The 18,284-nt window shown below is 41.1% G+C and overlaps 1 protein-coding gene across 15 annotated transcripts in view; it reads right to left on the minus strand.

Annotated features, from left to right (window-relative positions):
- Positions 1–18,284, minus strand: part of DAB1 (DAB adaptor protein 1) — a 417,660-nt gene that overhangs the window by 16,820 nt on the left and 382,556 nt on the right. For 10 of the 15 annotated variants that reach the window (XM_063166192.1, XM_063166188.1, XM_063166194.1 and 7 more), the window contains 6 exons: positions 18,011–18,142; positions 17,287–17,406; positions 16,605–16,643; positions 15,197–15,262; positions 10,753–10,812; positions 1,914–1,970 (listed from right to left, as the gene is read on the minus strand). In XM_063166192.1, the coding sequence (XP_063022262.1) occupies positions 1,914–1,970; positions 10,753–10,812; positions 15,197–15,262; positions 16,605–16,643; positions 17,287–17,406; positions 18,011–18,142 (474 nt within the window). The remainder of the gene's footprint in view (positions 1–1,913; positions 1,971–10,752; positions 10,813–15,196; positions 15,263–16,604; positions 16,644–17,286; positions 17,407–18,010; positions 18,143–18,284) is intronic. The other 5 variants (XM_063166193.1, XM_063166196.1, XM_063166198.1 and 2 more) reach the window with 5 other exon arrangements.

Genomic DNA, 18,284 nt, shown 5'->3' on the forward strand with positions numbered 1-18,284 from the left:
TCAGGGTGGAAAACTTTGGTGAGAACCCAGAACTCTTTCTTCTCACTACCTTTCTCACTGGTTTTCCCAGTATCACACTCGCAAGATGTGGGAAGGCACAATGCTCATTATGAACAAGATTTAATGCAAATCTTAGTTTAGCTCGTTGAATCTCCTTCCCATCTTAGGCACATAAACCTTGGATCCTCCTGTCACACACACAGGTTTGACATTCAGCTGAGTCTTGTCCTGCTAAAGCAGCCCCTGAATGCTTTGGACAGCACCCAGACTGGCAGGTCAGGCTTTACAGCCTTCCAAGAGACCAAGATCACCCCAAAAATTTTTCCTGCCTTTAACCTTCCATTAAAAATTATCCCTTAAGGAGTAAGACTACACATATCAATAGTTTATACTTTTTTTTTTCAATCCACTCTCTACTTCCACACACAAAAGCAACACCACAATCAGTTAGAACTGGAATTTGTCTGAGCAGCTCTGTTGATTCTCAGCTTCATTTCATGAATTATCTCACATATTCTCACATTATGTTTTATATTAAAATAATCACATTGCTTTAGTGCTATGACAATGCATTTTCTTCTTATGGGCTTAGATATCCCTTTAAGTATCTGCAGGGAAATGCAGAAGGGAAAAAGAGGGAAAGGTACACCAATTTTAATGCTCTGTTCAATTCTAATGTAGGAAAATACTGCCAGGAGTAGCTTTAGAAAAAAAAAAAACTTAAACAAGCAACACACCCAGCCTAAGTCCCTTCTGCAGTGTGCACAAACACATCAGGCAAGGGTTGTTAAAATGCCCAGGAAAGTGGGAATATGACAACAGCAGCGCTCATTTGGAAATCACTTCAAGCCTCCTGTAGGCACTCCTGACTCAAGAGGCGTCAGGTGACACTGAAACACTCCAAGAGCCACTTTCTCCTCACTCTCCAAACTGCTTGTTTAGCAGCACCCCAAACCTGCCCTTCTCCTGCCCCCCTTGGGAACTACTCACTGTTTGCTCCCAAGGAACATTGTGTCCTTTCCATGAGCAGATGAGCAAGCCAGGGAGGATGGGGAAGGGCAGGGTACATTCAGCTGTGTGCAAAGCTATACATTTTTTTTTTTTTTTTTTTTTTTGTGGAAAAAATAGTACAGGTTTCACAGGAATAGTGGAAATTGATAGTCAGTATACTTTTGAACTCTGGATTATATGACATGCATCTGAAAGGTGGTAACTCAGATCCCAGTGCCTCCATACTCCTGGATAATGGGAAGAGTAATACTTTTCAGAGTTCTTCAAGGTGATGGATCTTTGGATATTCTTCACAGATATAATTCTGTTAAAGCTCTGCAGACACATTTCTAAACAGGCAGCTGGAGAGAGTGATAGGAGAGTCAACAGCACTTTGTTATAATAAACCCTCACTCACAATATTCCCCAGGAAAAAGAAATACATTTACAGGGGAATTATTTTTTACAGAATATCAACCTCATATACAAGAGGAGCTACAGAACCACATCAGAGAATGTAAACACAAATTCAGTGGGAACACAACACCTTCATTTACTGACTGGAGCTTTAAACAGCAACCCTTGGAGGTGCATTTTAAAGTCCCAAATGGTTCAGGAGTCTTTTTTCTCATTCTTCAGTTCTCAGCCTGAATAAATGAATGCATCATCCCTGACACAGAGCTGCCTTTATCTACTTGCAGCACATGAGATCCTGGACACCAAGCACTTATCTTTTATTTCTGTGATTTCACTGTCACTACAGAACTGATTTCACCCCTTATGCTTCATTAAGATTATTCACATCTGATATTAGCTACGTTCCAGTGAAGTTAATCCCAAACTGAACATTTTCCAATTGCATTACTCCTATAGATGATTTCAGCTATATTTCCTTAAAATATTTTTTAGCATCACAACCTTACCTGAGTGACTGAAACAAGATTTTCATCAATGTCCAGCAATAAGTTTCCATTCTCCAGCTGTAAAGCATGATTTATGAAATGAGATGAATGATTTATGAAAATGACATGAATTTCTGAGCATGAAAATGATAACCTCCATAATTATTGACTTCAGCATTGAAATGAAAACCCTTTCCATCTTGCTGTGAGCACAGATCTGAAATCAGGCAGTCAAAACAGCGAGTCTGAATGCTGCTGGGATGTGGGGCAAACATACATTTCTGCTAAATCTCATCTTCTGGTGTATAAAGCAATTTACCACTTGTGACACACCTATTTATTTTCCTAAATATTTATTAATTCAGCAGTAAGCATACCCATTGAGCTCTGATCCTGCTTACATTAATGGAACTTTTCCCTGGCTTGGTGAAAGAAGGGATTTAACATCCTCAGAGAAAAAAAAAGAATGATTGAGTTTTGGAAGACAAAAGCTCTAAAACCAAGTATCTACAGAAAAAACCACACATTTCTCTAACTAGAGAAACTATAACATCAATGTAAACATAACTAGGGTAATTATTTTCTCTTCATAGCAATTTTGAAATTTACATGAGTCAACTCATGTTGTATTGGAATCTATAGTTTGTATGTAAATATATGTGGGAATATACTGCCCTCACATCTGTACATATCTGTATCCATCCACACACTTAGCAGATATTATCACTTCAGAAGGTTAAATTTCAGGTAACGTTTATTGTAGTGTTGGAGACTTCATTTCTGCAGACACAAACAGCAGCAGGCTGTGAAAATCAAGTCTAAGATGACTGAGAAGCTCCATACAAGCCAGTAATTCCATGTCACTTTAAAATCTCATAAACAGCCTAGAATGCTTCTTCCCCCCTCATCTCATCACAGAGCTGAAGAAGAGAGAAAATAAAAGAGTGGGAAAAGGCAAAGCCAAAGTAACAATATCACTGTGCACAATCAGGAGCAGATACAGCCCTGCACCTTCCTGCAGCTGACCCTGTGTCCCTCCAGCTCCAGGAGAGGAAAGTGTGAGCAAAGCTGTGTCCATTCACTCAAAGAACTCCAGAGACTTTGAGAACACTCTCTAAATGACAGCAGAATGCTTTTTTTCAGAGTTTTGGCCAGCAGTTCATCACTTTGTGCTCTGACTGCTGCCCTGCTACCCTCCAGCACCAGAAGCCTGGAGAGATGCTGCAGCTCCAGGTCTTTCTCCAGGTGAGGATTCCTGCACAGAGTGGTGCAAAAGCTTGCTTTAATTCTCTCAAAAGGCTCCCAAAGGGGTTGGGTGTGAAACCCCCTCCATCTCAGCCAGCAGGAGCTCACCAGCCCCTCATGAGCAGGATGGGGCGGAGGAGGGACAATTAATCCTTGCAGCACAGTGACATTAATCCTGTCATGAAAGCTCCATCTTCCTAGACAGGCAGGTGAGATATCCTGTAAATCTTTCCAACACAAAATATGTAAATCTGGTCTTTAAAGCAAGCAGCACCACTGCAAGCCAGGAGCAGTTTGAAACCACTCCAAGCCTATAGCAGAATTCCTCGTGACACTTTTTACTATTCACTAAAAAATAACTTATTGTCCAGGAGCTGGAGAAAACTACAAAGTGCACAAGCAATGGTAATCACAGAATATCCTGAGCAGGAAGGCACCCATAATGATAAGAGACAAGTGAGCTGCAGCTTTCATAAACCACATAAAACTGATCCACTCCAGTACTCCCTTGGATCACCAAGTCCTCTGAAAAACATCTTTTTAAGCAATGCAGAAGCTCAGAATTTAAAAGGGAAATCTAAAACAGGGCTCTTGTGCTCTCATGAGTGTGAAGTACCTTCTTCTTTCAGTCCCATACACATATCAAGACAGAATACCCAACTTCTGCTACTCAGTCTGTTTTTCACCAGCAGCAAGGGATCCACACTGACATATGGCACGAGAAAACCTGCTTAATACTGCTGTACTTTTGCACACAAGATGATAAAATAGCATCTCACAAAACGTGGCTTTGTAATCTCAGAGAATGGAGCAAAGATGGTGCTTAAAACCATGAAAAAACCCCTTGGTAATTAACTTGTACTCTGCTACACAGCTCAACAAGAAAAAAGAGTATGAAGGATACTAAATATAGCAAATAAGCAGCAATTAGTAATTAACCTTTGAGCTGGGTATTAGCTATTCAACTCCTTTAAGGCAGCAGAGTGGTTTACATTTGGTTTCTTGCACTGAGGGTGAATGCTACACCACACAGCCCAGCAGACCAAAGAGGAATCACCCAACCACAGCCTCTCTGCATCTCCAATTCCCTTTTCCTGACATGGATTTTACATGGAAGTCTAATGACAAGTCAAATGGTTGGTCAAGCTAAAGATTTTCTATCTTATTTCAGTTGAACATGCAAAGATTTGGCTATGACAAATAACTTTTCTGATGGTTCAAATGGTTATTGCAGCTCAGCAGAGCCCCAGTTGTTTGCACCTTACACCACAACTCTTGATATTGCTACAAGCTCCAGGAGCTGCAAGCAGCTTGCTAATTAACCACAATTCATTCTAAAAAAACCAATTAGAACCACAGTGAAGGTGCATGTCAGCATCAGGACTAAACCCATCATCAGTCAAGCCACGTCTGGTAGGTTGAGACATCCCAAAAACATCCCACAGACATTGTTTTCCTGTAAAACTACTGCTGAATTAATGAAGTGGCATGGGAACTCAACAAAGAATTGCTCAATTACTTCCCAATTAAAAAGAATACACAGAAGAATGTGTGTCAAGAAAAAATTGTCAATGTTTTTGCAATCTCCAGCTTCCTGCAGATCCCAAAGATCCTCAAATGCCATGAACTTTCCCAGTTACAGACTGTTGTCACCATCCCAGATTCACGGAGGTACAGCTGAGCACAACCCTTTCATTTCAAGGCTGCTGTCAACATTTCATTGTGGGATCAAGAATGGTTTGGGGTGGAAGGGACCTTGCAGCTCATCCAGTTCCACCCCTGCCATGAGCAGGGACATTTTTCCACCAGATCAGGCTGCTCAGAGCCCCACCCAACACTTCCAGTGATGGAGGCAATTCCCAACCAGCGCAGGTCATGTCAGCAACATGAGCTGCCATAAAACCACTGATGGATTTTTACCCAAAATCCTGGCATTTTGGGAATCTGACACTGCACAGGGTAAAACCTCAGTGCTCAGAATCCCACAGGATGTGGGAATTCTCCTGTTTAAAGTTCCTCTTTTATGTTTGACAGGGTAACTCTGAGTTAGTGATCACAACCATTCTCCTTCAGGGAATTCTCCTGAAGCTACAAACCCAAGCCCTGGGTGTGCTGTACCCAATTACAGGGCAGCCTTGAGCTTCACTGCATTCCCAACTGTCCAGGTGCCTTTGTTTGGTGACTGGGAAGGTCTGGATGTGCTGGTTAAACATCCTGTTAGTCAATCCTGCACTGCTGAAGAATTGGGACTGTGGGATATAATTGACATCCCAGATTACTGAGGCATGTTGAGGGAATTGAATTGCTCCACTGTTGCTCGATAGCTTCCCTTAAATTAAGGAACTCTTCATATGATCAAAACAGACGCTTACTCATCTGTTTATTTTCTCTTCATTTGCAGGGAACTTAATTCTGAATTCCCTGTGTATTTGGGGTATTTACTCTTATAGGAAATGGTATTTAAAATGCTTCAATTACCACTTTTCTCTGACAGACTCTAATAAATCAAGAGACCACCAGAGTGACTCGAGCTTGGAGCTAGGCCCACACTGCTCCCAGGCTACACATTCCTAAGATAATGGAATTCCCAGGCACAGAGGGTGCTGGTGAACACATGAAAGAACTTCATCACTTCAGGTTGACGATGCTATAAACTGGGAAGATTAGGGAGGAGGGCCTGGCTTCTGCTTCCTCTGCCATTGAAATTTTTATTAAGGAATTAACCAGAAAATATCCCAGAAAAGATAGCTGAAGAAAAAAAAAAAACCAAAAACTGGTTGGATGGGGCTTGGAGTAACTTGTTCTAGTGAAAGTGCTCCTGCTGAAACAGATCTTTAAGGTCACTTCCAATCCAAGTCTTTTTATGATTTTCATTCTATGTTTCTGCCTAAAAAACAAAGGCCCACCAAATCATCAATCCAGGCCACAAGACATTGTCCCAACAAACTAATACATTTCTCAGTTTTTGCAACAAGTAGCTGTACCTGCTAAAAATGCACGTCCCACACTGTACTATTAAACCTCATCCACGGGGTTTAATTGGGCGTGACTAAGTCAGGACATTGGAACACAGGTGTCTCTTTCAGCAAATGTAAATAAAACTGGACAGTTTTCCCAGCACAGATGGCCAGAGACCAGGACTGTACACTCCCTCTCTCCTCATGTCTGAGAATTTGATTCTGGAAGCCTGATGTGGAGGCTGAAGTCAACATCAGCAGCCTGCAAGCTGTTTCTGCAAAGCCACTGTGAGAGCACTGAGGGGCAGGACGGTTGGGATGGACAGAGAGAAGAGATCTCTGAAGCCAGGTCATGGAACTTGGGGTTTATTGCAAAGGGCCTGGATGCAGGGCCCTGCTGGGATTTGGGGTTTATTGCAAAGGGCCTGGGTGCAGGGCTCTGCTGGGAGCTGCAGCCACAGCTCAGAGCAGGCCCGAGAGAAGAGAGGGATAGAGAGGGTGAGAGGGTGAGAGCGTAAGAACATAAGGGAGTAAAAAAGGTAAGAGAGTAAAAAGGGTAAGAGAGTAAAAATGTAAGAGCATAAAAGAGTAAGAGAGCAAAAGGGTAAGACAGCAAAAGCATAAAAGAGCAAAAGCATACGAGAGTGAGGTTCCTGTTACAATACAATAAATCTTCTGTGTTGAATATCCTAATTCTCACTAACCCATCTAGTACAATATACAAATCCTATAGCATTTACATACAGCCTATAAGAATCATTACATTCCCATACTGTGTTACATTTTAAACCCTAAAAACTCCTCTTTGGGCCCCTTCTGCCAAGCTGTAGGGTCTGCTCTGACCCTTGGACCTGTCTGCAAGCAGAGGGTGTTGTTCCATCAAAAGGGGATTACCTTCAGCTGGCCATGCCATTGTTTTCCAGTTGTTCAGTAACTAGGATATCTCAGAGCTTGCTTTCATTTCAATCTCACTTATAGTTTCTATATTCTCAAAATCTTTTGCCAGGCAATCATATTTATAAGGCTTTCCTGTTTCATCTTCCCCAACAAGCCACATCGGGGAGAAGCCAGCTGTGGGAATAGCACTGCAATCCCAGCCAGAATCAAAACAGAGCTTTCCCAAACACACCAGAAAGGTCTTGTGGCTTCTAAACCCGAGCGTGCTCAGGTCCAGCTTCATCTGCTCCTCCCACACTATGTCCTAAAGCATGTAATTCCTCCCTTGTGTTCCAGCCTGGTCTGATATTCCCCACACATCTGGCACCAGCCCAATGCCTGCCTGCACTGTGAGGCAGCACCTCTGATGCCTTGGATCTTTACACAGCAGTGAGATGAGCTGTTTGAAAGCCTTCATGAAATTGTTAAGCAGAGAGTTTAGACACTTTGATGGGGAGAGAAGGTTTTATTGTGACGTGACTGACAGTCTCTGTGAAGGGTATTTTACAGGCTGACTCTTATTACTAAAAACACCGTGACAGGTAGAACTTGATGTGGATGTTTAATGGGGAGACGAAGGGAAATTATGACAATAAGAGATCATTAAACATTTTCCTTTTTTTAGAACAGTTAATTTCACACACAGAACTAGAATTTTTAAGTGGAGCATGCACCACTTAACAGAAGAATTTAGGGTAAGCCTGCTTTCTTTGTCTTGATGTCTACTCTCAGTGAATGGGGAATGGGAGAATTGGGCCAAGGACAGAGCAGAGAGAAAATAAGAATGAATTCAAGAAATGTGAGTTAATACAGAGGAAGAGAGAGGTACTGGGAGGGAACTGAATTCCAGGGAAAGTGTGTGTCTGGAGCTCAGCTGAGGAAAACCATGGGAGAGCAGTATTTGCTGGGAAGGGATGCAGCAGAGAGGTGGGGAAACACCAGAATTACATTGAGTAAGCAAATCTTTCCATCCCAATGTCAGAGCAGTGACTTGGCAAGCAGCCACTGCTGATAATTGAGTTCAGTGGGTCCGTTCCAATGCTGGGATGAGGCTCATTCCTTTCTGCCTCATTTGCTCCGTATTTACATTATTTGATATCAGAGATCATGAGGAGCCAGGCCATAAAGCACTCTGACACCTGCTGACAAACAGCCTCACAATGGCACAGCATTGTTAAACACATGAATACACAATTTTGAACTCTCCCTGGCAGCACCAGGGAGATGCTTCACACCAGCCTCAGTGGGATCCCCTATCCATGGAGAAATATTTGCCCAAATGGTTCTGGTGCCTTAGGAAGCTGTATCTTACAGAAAATCAGTGTGAATTACAGTTTCAAAGCAGCCTCTGAAATGGGGATTCTGCCCTCAAGGCTCCACACTGTGGTGGATTTCACCCCACCTAAACCTAATGTTTAGAAGCCATCATGTCAGCAGTTCATGTAAAATTCATCTTCAGCCATAAAAGAACCACCAAATGTGCAGTTGTACATTTGTTTCCACCTGAGAGGAACACGTCCTGCAGATGGGAGGAATTTTACAGAATCAGAGAATCACTGAATGGTTTGGGTTGGAAGGGGCCTCAGAGATCATTTTATTCCAATCCCCTGCCATAGGCAGGGAATTCTCCCACTGGAGCAGGTTGTTCCAAGGCCAATCCAACCTGAGAAGTGGCCAATTCTCTCCACTGAGACAAGGCTGGAGGACACCTGGATGACTTCAATATCCCTCACTTTTCTGTTCAGAGACTAAACCTGCCTGGGAACACACCAGAGGAAAAACAATCCCAAGATGGAAACTCCATCTCTGTCCAGATCCTGTGGGCAATTCAGCCTGAATTCAACCCAAACTTGCTGCATTGTTATTGAGAGCTGAATGTATTGTCAGCACAGAGAATTCATGGTGCCTGAAACCTATCAGGAGCCACAAAAAAGTTCCTCATTTCATTCATCCATTATGAAATTACTGAAAGCAAGACCTCCTAATAAAGGAAGTGTCCTTACACGTTTAAAGCAGGTACATGAGCTTGATTTTTTGCCCTCAGATTGAATTTTAGAGGTTTATATAATAATGACAGCTATAAATTGAAAACAAAATTATGGCAAGTGTCTCAATGACAGAGAGTCTCACGTGTGGAAGGGTAAGCAATAAATCAGATGGGCAGTGGAATATTAAATTGCTAATTTTAAGAGCTATTGCTCTTTTTTTTTTCTTTTAATACATACTAATATAAAAAGGTGAAACAGGATCTCAGCTATCTCTCTCTTCCACTTCTCCTTTTCTTCATTAATTAATGTACAGAAGTTGATTAGAGAAAAAGCTTTAATCCCTTTAAATTTAACCATGAACTAGCAAAAAAAAAAAAAAAAAAAAAAAAAAAAAGGTGCAACCAGCTTCATGGAGATGGCAGATTAAATGAATCTGATGATTACAGAGTAGGTTCCATGAATCCTATATCTCATATCTGCTATTTACAGGATAGAGTAGTTCCAGAGTGTCTGCAGACATGATTGCAAGCACTGCACACCCAGCCACGCTGCAACAACCTAAATTACACACTGTACCCTGAATGAAATTGAAGCATCACTGAAGGGATAATAAGAGAGTCACAGAAAAAGCGCAGCAGAAAAATTGTACCACTGAACTATATGAAAAACTACACGAGAAGCAAGTGAAAAATCAACTGCTACTCCATGCCCATAAATCCCTCAATCAGTGATGCAATGTGAGTTATTGCACCAGATTTCTGCAGGCAACATGAAGATGCCTCCTTGTTCTTACTGGCTCATGGTGAAATATTTCTGGCAGGGTTGGTTTGTTTGGTTGTGCAAAGCCCAGAAGTGTCACAGTCCAGGTCCCCATCCAGCTCCTTCACAGCATTTTTCTCTTTTTATTCCACATCTTGGTTACTGTGCAAGTCACCACATCCTGGTGCAAAAAAATCTCCTTCTCCTGAACACAGGCATCTTCCCCATGTTTCTCCCACTACAATTCTGAAATTCTGAAATTCTTTTCTTTGTTTTTTTTTCCCATTCTCACACAGTTCCTCAGAAATACTAATTTTTTTTGTGTAACCAAAGCAATCCAAAAATTTCTTGAGGCATTTATATCACAACTTCATATAGAACAGCATAACCCACCCTTCAGCAAACACACACCTTGTTCTAAGGCATCTGTCACTTCTCTCAAACACTTGTTACCATTCTTTGCATATTTTGGGAATAAATGCTGCACCGTTTCAAAATGCCAACACACAGAATGGGAATGGTGTTTTTTTGGCTACAGCATTTTATGCCCATTTTTTAAATCTTTACCTGCCCAAGCAAGGTACAAGACAGAAAAAATTGAGCTGAATTAAGCTTAGTTTCTTGTATACTTAGAGTACTACAGAAACAATACACATTTGGGTACCAGAGGAACCCTTCAAAACCAGGCAGCACCTCAGGCATTAACAGGCAGAAGGCTTGCTGTCAACTCCTAACCACAAATAACACATTCACAAATGGTGACTTGCCTAAAAATGAGTTAGGAAAGACAGAAAGGAGATTCAAGCAATGAATGAGATGGATTTAAGTGGCATCACAGTCCCCACCAGCCCATAACACATCACTGACAAAAGTCACACCATGAAGAAATGTATTAAATGTTACAGACAACAATAAAAGCCACAGAAGCTAAAAATTTCACTTCCTTTACTGTATATAAATAGGGGAGATACTTACACTTACAGGTTGACTTTTTGGCACATCATAAACACCTTCCTTCTTTTGGCTGGTAGGAACCTGTAACAGCAAAGGAAAACTGAGGTCATTACAAAAGCTTGGATGAAAAACTGAAAACAGCAACTGCTATTTATGCACAGGGTGTACCTAAATGAGTAGTTTATTTAATACTAATTTTTAGTATTAATGAAATCAAGGATGGTTCCCTTCTTATCCAAGTAGGACCATTAATGGAGAAAATACTGAAGAAATAAAACACCTATCTGAATTTTCTACAGCCCAGCAGTGTTCAGAAAGGAGATTTCCATTCTCAGATAATTCTGGTTGCATGAAGCCCAGGTGCACTTGGAACTCCTTCCTACTTAAATGGTTGTTTTTCTTTAACTTGGGGGTTAGAGATGGGCAATGGAAGTTATGGTCAGGTGAGTGCATCATCTCCCCAGAGACACAGAGCAGAGTTACCAAGGTGAGGGTAAGAGATGTTTTTACCTTGTGTCAGATTTCTTCCTCACAATTCATTTAATCTTTAAAAAGAGTCCTAATACTGCAGTGATGGGGCCTTGTGGCTGCTCTGTGAAATATTTGGTTATAATGCTGCAATTTTCCTAAGGAATCAAGGCCTCTTGAAGCCTGACACAGGAGAGATGGGCAGGGACAATGCACTTAAAACTCTGTGTGAGCCTTTATTGAGCCAGCAGTCATGATTTATACCCAGGGGATTCATAACCTGCTCATGGAGACTCAGCTGCTCTGTAGTACTGGGCTGTGCTCACCCAAGGACCACTTGTTTGCATATTTATAATTTCTATAATTTGTGATTATATTTCCTTTCCTCCCTGGAAGCACTGAGTGTCCACTGAAAATGGCAAAAGCAAAAAGAACAGTAACCTGTTCTCATCAGTGGTGCTTTTCCACCAAACAAGGCACTCAGAGTACAAAATTTACATTTCAGACAACAAGGAAACCTCACAGGTCAATGAGATGATATTGAAAATATGATAAAATTATGACCTTTTTGTTTTATAATAAAATAAGTATCTTAAGGTTCTGATACTATTCTCAGACTGGTGAAATGTTACTTATTCATTGAGATATGCTATCATTTATTATTCTGTATAAAACATCTCTGTACTGTTGTACAGCATTCACAAGAAACTCTGTGTTCTTAACTCGGTGCACATTGAAGAGTTTGTCAGGAACCTTTAAAGAAACTGAATGAACTTTGTGGAAGATCTCATCTATTCCTAACCTTGGCTTTCTCTGGCCACTTCCACCAAAGCCAGTACCACATCAGATATGTGGAACTGGTGAAAATTCAGTGCCATGGCAGTAAGAGTCTGGAAAGAGAGAGAGCTGGAGGTGACAGTGTGAGAGCAGGAAGCAGGAATGGTTGATTTAGGAAGTCACTGGAAAGCTGGATCTTCACAAAAGGAGGAGAAATATGGAAAGACAAACTGTTTCTGAACTTTCATTAGTGTGCATTTTTTTCTGTTTTCTCCAAAATCTTTCCCTTTCAGCCATTCTCCTCTTCCTCCTTCCAACCCTTCTGGGAAGTCATCCCAATCTGTACATAATCCAGAGCTGTGGACCGAGCATTTCCCTGCACCATCAACCCTTCTTTTTCTACTCCAATTTATCCTCAGAGAAGAGCTCCTTGCATCTCACATGAAGACAGAGGAACTTGCCTGAAAGCCATTTCTCCCTCCCAGCTCAGTGCTGCCTGACCTGCTGTCTTTTCTTGCTGTTCACCACCACATTTGTTTGCATCTCTGCCTGCTCTGGGGGCTGCAAGGAATTTGCTGTTTTTCCTTTGATTAGCAGCGCCAATAAGAGGTACCAGCTCTATTTCTGCTGTCAGCTCTGTCTCTGTGACAAGCTGTGAACCATCTGGATGTCTTTGCATCATGCAGCAATAAAAGCACCACAGTCCTAAACCCTCAATCTCAGATTGTCAACTCCTCATGGAGCAGAACTTTCCTCTCCACAGAGACCAGAGCTGCCACACAAACACCAAACCACCTCCCAAAATCCCATTTCTGCCTCTCCAGAACACCAGACAGCAGAGGAGCTGCTATTAAGCAATCTGAGGGTTGGTATGTGCTCAGTGATTGAGTCCTTGCCTAACAAATTATAGCAACTTACATAGATAATATTAGAAGAGCAGACACAGACACTCTTTGGGGTAATGTATCAAAGAAAGGTGACAGACAGAGAAAGAATGCTTAAAAAGAAAGTTGTGACCTCTATTATGCTAAAAAGAAATAGAAATTGTCACTTTCTGCACGTATCTTTCATCTGCAAATTCCCCACGGGCTGGGAATCTCTGACACCAAGGGAGAAATGAATTTGTTGCATGCCAGCAAATGAAAAGCCAGAGCAGCACCAGCAGAAATGTTTGGTGAGGCTGAAGCAAGGCTGTGTGAGGTTATTGAGCAGATGTATGTGTAACAATGTCTGTTATGGGGAAGGCTTCACAGTAAATAATAGAAGCTGCCACAAATATGCATCAAATTTAAAAGAAAGAAAAAAACAACAACAAAAACCCCACTAATCAACCAAAAGTACAAAAAATATAAAAGAGGATCTTTCTCAATTTTTTTTAACAGTAGCCTGATGGTTATGAGCTGACCAAGATCTTGTAAGAGAAACGATTTTGTCAGGATCTGAGTGTAAAACCTGAGGTGTGGAGACCCATCTTTGTGGAAGCCAAGAGCTCAGGGAAGCTCATGGCTATGGGCCAGTCTGCAGCTGGGACACATCAGCATCCATCAGTTACAGAGAGACCATAAAATGACTCCCAACTCCCCAGTTCAGTATTTGCTGTACTCAGGTAGTAAACACAGAGAAGGACAATGCTAGACTGTGAAGATCCAGAGTATGGCACATTAATCACAGGTGTTTTCTGTGACCACTGTGGGAGGAAACACTTCATCACATCCAGATGCTGTCAAATGAAGCCTTGAGCAATTCTCTGGTGACTTGGAGGACAGTAACAGCAGTACCCTGAGATGAGACCAGGTCTCACTACCTGCTTTTCACCTTCTATTTCCATTTTATGGAAAAGAAACTGCCCAAGGAGTCCTGCAGTTCTCTGGGCTACTCCTCAGAACACAGTTCCAACTTCTTCCCTACCCACCAATGATTGCTGGAAGATCTACGAACACTGGGAGCAACAGCCCCATTTTGCCTCCTTCCACCTTCTAATTCTTTGAAGTGTCACTAAAAGCTCCACACTTTGATGAACAACAATCACCATTTTTTCCCCTCAAATCTAGTTCTCATGGGATTTTTGTTTCTAGCACAAACCTGACAACTAGACTAGCAATTTTTTAACATTTGCTGAGAACAGTCAAACTTTCAACATTGAAAATGTTCAGCCTTAGGCAGACTCTCACCTTGAGTGAGAGCTTTGCATGTCTTGGTGTGGAGATGCAAAAAGCCGCATTTTTGAGTGTGCATGGTGCCAGGGGAGCAGCAGGGAGAAATTAAATGAATCTCATATTAATGACCTTCTGATGGCATCTATAAGATGTTGTTTTCTAACGTTTAACTTGCATTTCTCTTTCCCAATCAGCTTTTTATTTTAGCCTACAGCCTAAAATAAAGCACAAGCCTTTTATTTTTTCTATTATATTCCTACATTTTCTCATTACTTGATGCTTTTCCTTTTTGTTCTACCCTTGCTCCTGCCTACCTCACCATCTTTTCCTATAAGCAGATCAACCTCTAGTCCAGCTGGATGAAATGCTTAATCACTGCTTGAAACTCCTTCCCCTGCACACTGAACAATTTCCTCCATCACAATTTTCTCACAGCACACAAAGATCTCTGTCTATCCTCAGATTTGCCTCTAGTATGTGATACAAAATGAATTACATTATATTTTAATAAACCTCGTACCGATCCCTTGAGGATAAATTGAACGACAAAAGATTATTTTATATTGCTTTCAATGCAGCTTTTTGTCAGTGTGAAGAATGTGAGCTTGGGCTTTAACATAACATATGCACTCTGAAAATAGTTTCCCTGGTCTGGGGGGATATCCCTTGAGAGCTCTGAGGTTTTGCTCAGTTTTTCCCTTGGTTAGACAAGAGACACAAGAGCAGCACCACTGAAATTTCTAGGAGTTGCTTGGACGGCCTGCCAACAAAACATCTTCAGCATGTTTCTCAGAATAGGTGTAAAAAATTTCAGAAAAATTAACAGAAAAAAAAGAGAAAATCTCCATTTATCACCTCATATGGTGTACTCAAAAGTTTGTGAGTCGACAAACTTAATATCAATTCGCAGAAGCCGATATGACAAACAACAGAAAAACCACATTGTGACTGGGCAGATAATGTCACCAGAATGAAATGCCAAGACAGTTTTGGTGATGGATGAGAACTACGAGCTATGAGCTATGTATGAGATGCACTTTCAGCGAGGGGAGAGGTTTTTATACCTGATAAATGTTTTCCTCCGTTTCAGGCTCACGGATGGGCTCGTGTCCAGCCTCAAACACAATGTACTATGGCAGCAGCGCCAGAGAGGGACAGTCAGAGATGAAACAGAAGGGAAAAAGGCCGTTTGGAATTCCACGTCAAAACAAAGGCACGCATTAAAGAAACAACTTCAAAGCACAGGCTGGCAGCAGGACAACTGGTTTGTTGGGAGGCACCAGGAAAGGTTGTTTCATATTTCATGAACAGGCCTAAATCTCCTCTTAATGATCATTAGAGCAACTCCCTAATTCTTCCTCGCCAGGGAGACTGCCTGTGGCCCAGTATTAATTTTCTGAAGGCAACGTGAATTTTGCCTCTTTTACATAATGGCAATTATTTCCACATATATTTATTGTCTATGAATAAAAGTGCTAAATCCAAGCTGGGAGAACGGGCTGGTGTGCGTGGAACAGGCCACGTGGCAAAAGGCTGGCACAACACTTTTTCATTTTCAGGTTCTTGCTTTATTGTGAAGAGTACAGAACAAAACTCCTGACATTATAATAGCTGAACAGTAATTTAGGGCATCCTGACTCTTATCATCTTCCTTGCTGCACCTTAGGCACTGTTCAATATTCACTAATGGTTGAATTGGATCCTTTCAGTGTGACTCCCACTGATATGCCTAAGTGGAAGAACACAGAATCCCCAGGAAAAAAAAAAGTAAACTATCACATATTTTGTTTCAGCACAAAAACACGAGAATGAAATTACATCTTTTTCTCCTTCACACTCAGCAGGGTATTGGACATGAATATATTGACACATTTCTGATAATCATCTTTGCTCCCAGACATTTTTCTTGGATGGAGCAAGACTTAAATTTCAGATCTATTATTAAATCATAGCTCAAACACCAACAAGGGAGTGTGTTACAACATCAATGCTATTGTTGGTTTTTTTTCCCAAATATTCACCCTCTGAATTAAATTCTGGCTCCACAGAAAACAAAAGTCAGCTTGTTACTATGAGGACAAGATGCCATCTTCCCTAATTCTCAGAGTAGCTCCCTTTTCAGTTAAGAGTTTGTATTAAAAAATGATGACACATCTCATTTTGAAACTTAAAATCTGGATACACAAGCCACATTTAAAGTAGCATTTATGACATATTTCATCTAATATTTCTCCATCCATTATTTCATCTAATATACTCCAGCTGAAACATTCCATTCCATACAGACATATTGTGCTATTACTTACAGCTTCATCTCTAAATATGTTACTTTCTGTGGAGGTTTTAAAGGTTTCTCACAAGACCTCTCTCCATAAATTTCAAAACATCTTGTTCAAGATTTTGGCTGTGTTTGAAGATAACATGTATCTAGTCATTTCTGAAACTCCAAGGCCACACAGCTTCAGAAATTACCTGGTATACAGGATCTTCTACATCTTCTTCCAAAATTGTCTACAGCAAAGTAAGAGGACAGGCAGTAAAAGCAAAGAACATAAACAGCAGAGATAAAAGAACTGCATTCAGAAATTAAAGGACAGCAAAGGAATAAGCAAAATGGGCAGGTAAGTTCATAGTTTTCTTTCTTTAGGATACAGATAAAGTCACATTATGGTACAAAGTAACTTTATTCAAGTTCCATCCGAGTTTAACAATCTGCACCTTGTTTGACTCGATTCAAACACGCACATTCAGAAGTATATTGAATCTCCCCTAAAGTATGAGACACTTAAATCCTGGCTCACAACACTTAAAACCTGGCTTACAACACTTAAAACCTGGCTTACAACACTTAAAACCTGGCTTACAACACCGACCCTTCATTAAAGTTTTTCTCTGAATGAGAAGAAACACTGAGCAGGAAATGAGGGGATCATTCCCAGTTTCTAACCAGGCTCAGCACACCCCAGGCACAGCTTTCAGCTCAGTTTAAACCTAGGCTGGGCTCAGGATGGCTGCTGGGCTCACGCTGCTCCTTGGGAAGCCAGCACTGCTCAAACCCACTGCTGGCAGCAGTGCTGAGGATGCTCAGAGCCTCTCTGGGGGGCAAACTCCAAACCTACATTTTGGTGGCAATAGTCTAAGCTTATTGGTGTACCTGGTATACCGCCTGCTCACACTGTTTGTCCTTTTGTGCCTTTTTTTCCATTTCTTCCCTTTGTTTCAGTTCGTAGATGAGCTGAAACAGGTCCCGTAAGTCCAGGATTACAGGTTCAGCCTAAGGAAGCAAAAACAGGGTGGAGAATTTCTCTAGGGGAAAATAAACACCTCTTATCCCATCCTGCTCATAGAGCACCTCCACAATGGAACTTAATAGAGAATTAATTTCTATCTCAGCACCCAGGCCTGGGTTAATTCCCACTGAACTAACTATGCTTGAAAATTAATGATAATTATAGTTATGAATATAAAAAGCATTATGAATATAAAAGGCACATGGATGAATGTAAAGGCATATTTATTAGTGGTTTCTCACCCACTGAAATTACATTAGTAGACATTGTGTGTAGTAGACTACACACAATGTGGGTTTTCATGAGTATAGGAACATAAGCAAATTTATCTTCATCCAGTCTAGCTTAGCAAGAAAGGTAAACAATAATTAATTATAACAAAACACATAATAAAAAATTGGGAACAATGAAGCACATTCCCTTTTGCCCAAGCTGGTTCCATTAATTTGCTATTTAAGATCCACACAGACACTTGTGACCAGTTTAGCACAATCATAAACAACCCAAGACCAGGCACTTGAACAGCTCCTCACAAATGGCTTTTCAGCTGAGTTACATGGCAGAAAATGACAGTGATTTGATACTTACTGCCTGGGCTGTTTTTATTGCCACAAATCTATGATTTCCCTCCTTTCCACACACGTATCCAAACGCTCGGTGGTCTGTGATATCCTTTGCAATGTAGGAAATTTCATGAACTGCGTGGTGATGCTGGAGTAGCTAAAAAAAAAACCAAACAAACAACAGTAGAGAATATCCATCAGAATGTTTGATTAAAAAGCAGCATTATTCTCCTTCACCACTTTATCTGGATCCCAACACATTCTGATACGAAAACCAATTAATATCTGAACTCTTTAAG

Source organism: Melospiza melodia, chromosome 11 (genome assembly GCF_035770615.1).
Source record: "Melospiza melodia melodia isolate bMelMel2 chromosome 11, bMelMel2.pri, whole genome shotgun sequence".
In the NCBI taxonomy this organism is placed as follows: domain Eukaryota; kingdom Metazoa; phylum Chordata; class Aves; order Passeriformes; family Passerellidae; genus Melospiza; species Melospiza melodia.